This window comes from Pseudophryne corroboree, chromosome 2, assembly GCF_028390025.1.
Source record: "Pseudophryne corroboree isolate aPseCor3 chromosome 2, aPseCor3.hap2, whole genome shotgun sequence".
NCBI classification, from domain to species: Eukaryota; Metazoa; Chordata; class Amphibia; order Anura; family Myobatrachidae; genus Pseudophryne; species Pseudophryne corroboree.
Window position 1 is genome coordinate 84,536,590 of NC_086445.1, and position 3,005 is coordinate 84,539,594.

General features: G+C 44.4%; 1 protein-coding gene across 2 annotated transcripts in view; it reads left to right on the forward strand.

Annotated features, from left to right (window-relative positions):
- Nucleotides 1–2,703, forward strand: part of DND1 (DND microRNA-mediated repression inhibitor 1) — a 121,000-nt gene extending 118,297 nt beyond the window's left edge. For both annotated transcript variants that reach the window (XM_063951494.1, XM_063951493.1), the window contains exon 5: nt 2,250–2,703. In XM_063951494.1, coding sequence (XP_063807564.1) covers nt 2,250–2,266 — 17 coding nt within the window. In that variant the 3' untranslated portion in view covers nt 2,267–2,703. The remainder of the gene's footprint in view (nt 1–2,249) is intronic.
- The last annotated feature ends 302 nt before the right edge of the window (nt 2,704–3,005 follow it).

Here is a 3,005-nt window from a genome sequence, read left to right on the forward strand (position 1 = left end):
GTATCGGGCAGTGTGCTGTGCATACACACTGCCTGATCCGTCGGGGACTGATGTCATGAACTGGGTGGGCGTGTACACACGCCCGCCCAGTTCAGCTGTCAATCACCGTCGGCCGCCGCAGCATGTGTACTGGTGACCAGCTGGTCGTCCGTACACACACAGTGATGTGGCAATATATCGGTAGATATATTGGCTGTCTGCTGTGCTGCGAGGCCGATGCAATATATCTGTGAACGACTGAGTTCAAACCTATCGCCCATACACACTGGCCGACGGACCCGCGATATATCGGGTAGTCAATAGAACGGCCGATATATCGGCCAGTGTGTACCCACTTTAAGATATTAATACAGCTCATTGCGATCTCTTCTGCCTCACTTCCGTAAAGAGGCGAAGCAGGAAGCGTTATACCCGCATGTTATGTGCTGGTATATTACATCTACCTGATTGTGTGGCGCACCAAACTATTTGACACAGTTTGAGGATAGGTGTGTGTATATACACTGCTCAAAAAAATAAAGGGAACACTAAAATAACACATCCTAGATCTGAATGAATGAAATATTCTTATTAAATACTTTGTTCTCTACATAGTTGAATGTGCTGACAACAAAATCACACACATTATCAATGGAAATCAAATTTATTAACCCATGGAGGTCTGGATTTGGAGTCACACTCAAAATTAAAGTGGAAAAACACACTACAGGCTGATCCAACTTTGATGTAATGTCCTTAAAACAAGTCAAAATGAGGCTCAGTAGTGTGTGTGGCCTCCACGTGCCTGTATGACCTCCCTACAACCCGAACAAGTGTCTCAGGTAGTGCAGCTCATCCAGGATGGCACATCAATGCGAGCTGTGGCAAGAAGGTTTGCTGTGTCTGTCAGCGTAGTGTCCAGAGCATGGAGACGCTACCAGGAGACAGGCCAGTACATCAGGAGACGTGGAGGAGTCCGTAGGAGGGCAACAACCCAGCAGCAGGACCGCTACCTCCGCCTTTGTGCAAGGAGGAACAGGAGGAGCACTGCCAGAGCCCTGCAAAATGACCTCCAGCAAGCCACAAATGTGCATGTGTCTACTCAAACGATCAGAAACAGACTCCATGAGGGTGGTATGAGGGCCCGACGTCCACAGGTGGGGGTTGTGCTTACAGCCCAACACCGTGCAGGACGTTTGGCATTTGCCAGAGAACACCAAGATTGGCAAATTTGCCACTGGTGCCCTTCACAGATGAAAGCAGGTTCTCACTGAGCACATGTGACAGACGTGACAGAGTCTGGAGACACCAAGGAGAACGTTCTGCTGCCTGCAACATCCTCCAGCATGACCGGTTTGGCAGTGGGTCAGTAATGGTGTGAGGAGGCATTTCTTTGGGGGGCCGCACAGCCCTCCATGTGCTCGCCAGAGGTAGCCTGACTGCCATTAGGTACCGAGATGGGATCCTCAGACCCCTTGTGAGACCATATGCTGGTGCGGTTGGCCCTGGGTGCTTCCTAATGCAAGACAATGCTAGACCTCATGTGGCTGGAGTGTGTCAGCAGTTCCTGCAAGACGAAGGCATTGATGCTAGGGACTGGCCCGCCCGTTCCCCAGACCTGAATCCAATTGAGCACATCTGGGACATCCTGTCTCGCTCCATCCACCAACGCCACGTTGCACCACAGACTGTCCAGGAGTTGGTGGATGCTTTAGTCCAGGTCTGGGAGGAGATTTCTCAGGAGACCATCCGCCACCTCATCAGGAGCATGCCCAGGCATTGTAGGGAGGTCATTCAGGCACGTGGAGGCCACACACTACTGAGCCTCATTTTGACTTGTTTTAAGGACTTTACATCAAAGTTGGATCAGCCTGTAGTGTGTTTTTCCACTTTCATTTTGAGTGTGACTCCAAATCCAGACCTCCATGGTGTAAATACATTTGATTTCCGTTGATAATTTTTGTGTGATTTTGTTGTCAGCACATTCAACTATGTAAAGAACAAAGTATTTAATAAGAATATTTCATTCATTCAGATCGAGGATTTGTTATTCTAGTGTTCCCTTTATTTTTTTGAGCAGTGTATTTTAGAATTATAGGGTGTGCATTGACTGCACACTTTCATGCTGAGACTTGTAGTGTAATGCGGAAAGCTCATTTGAGTTGTAAGCTACCTGTGGCCCATCCTGTTCTATCGCAGACAATAGTGAACTACTTTGTATATGCTCAGGTTGTCCTGCCGGCCAATAAAAACACTGTTCTGTTTTACAGGGTACGTTGTTGACTAGCCTACTTTTTATGGTGAAGATCTCGCATGATTTTTATGTTTTTTATCAGAATGTTTGGAGTCCCAGAGAAGAATGAAAACATCAGGATATCCAGAAATGAATGCAATTTGAATGGCTTTAAGACACTTTCTTTTATTGTACTTATTATGTTTGGCACTTCCATATCTTTTGTAATTGTTTTTGTGTTTTCTGCACTTTGAGAGTTTTGCAAAATGTTCACTTTGAAAAAACACGATCACTATTTGAATGCGTTTTGAGCACTGAAAACCTGTAATTTACAGGCATTCTGTTTAATGAGGATTTCTTTTTAAGGAAATATTTCACGTGTAGTATTAATAAGCAAAATCTTCTGTCTTGTGTTTTCATTATCCATGTATCAAAATGACTTATTTTATGCTAAATGATAAATATTCAAAATGAAGCTTATCTGGATTTCACTAGAACTACAAGTGTGTTTATATAATGTGATAATATATGTATATGATAAGTGGGGATGAGTCTTGTTTTTAAAGTAGAGTTTCAAAGACCAGGGTTTAAGGCTATCCATGCTTGAATACAGATGTTTAAATTGAAATGACTGAGGTATTGCCAACTGTGTTCAAGAATGGAAATCCTTAAAACATGGACTGGGACACTCTTAGGGTTTTTTCTCCTATTTTTCACAGCAAATAAAAAAAAACACACCCCACCATAATGAAACGGTTTTCCCTTCTGGGACCAGTATTGTGCCATGCCCATG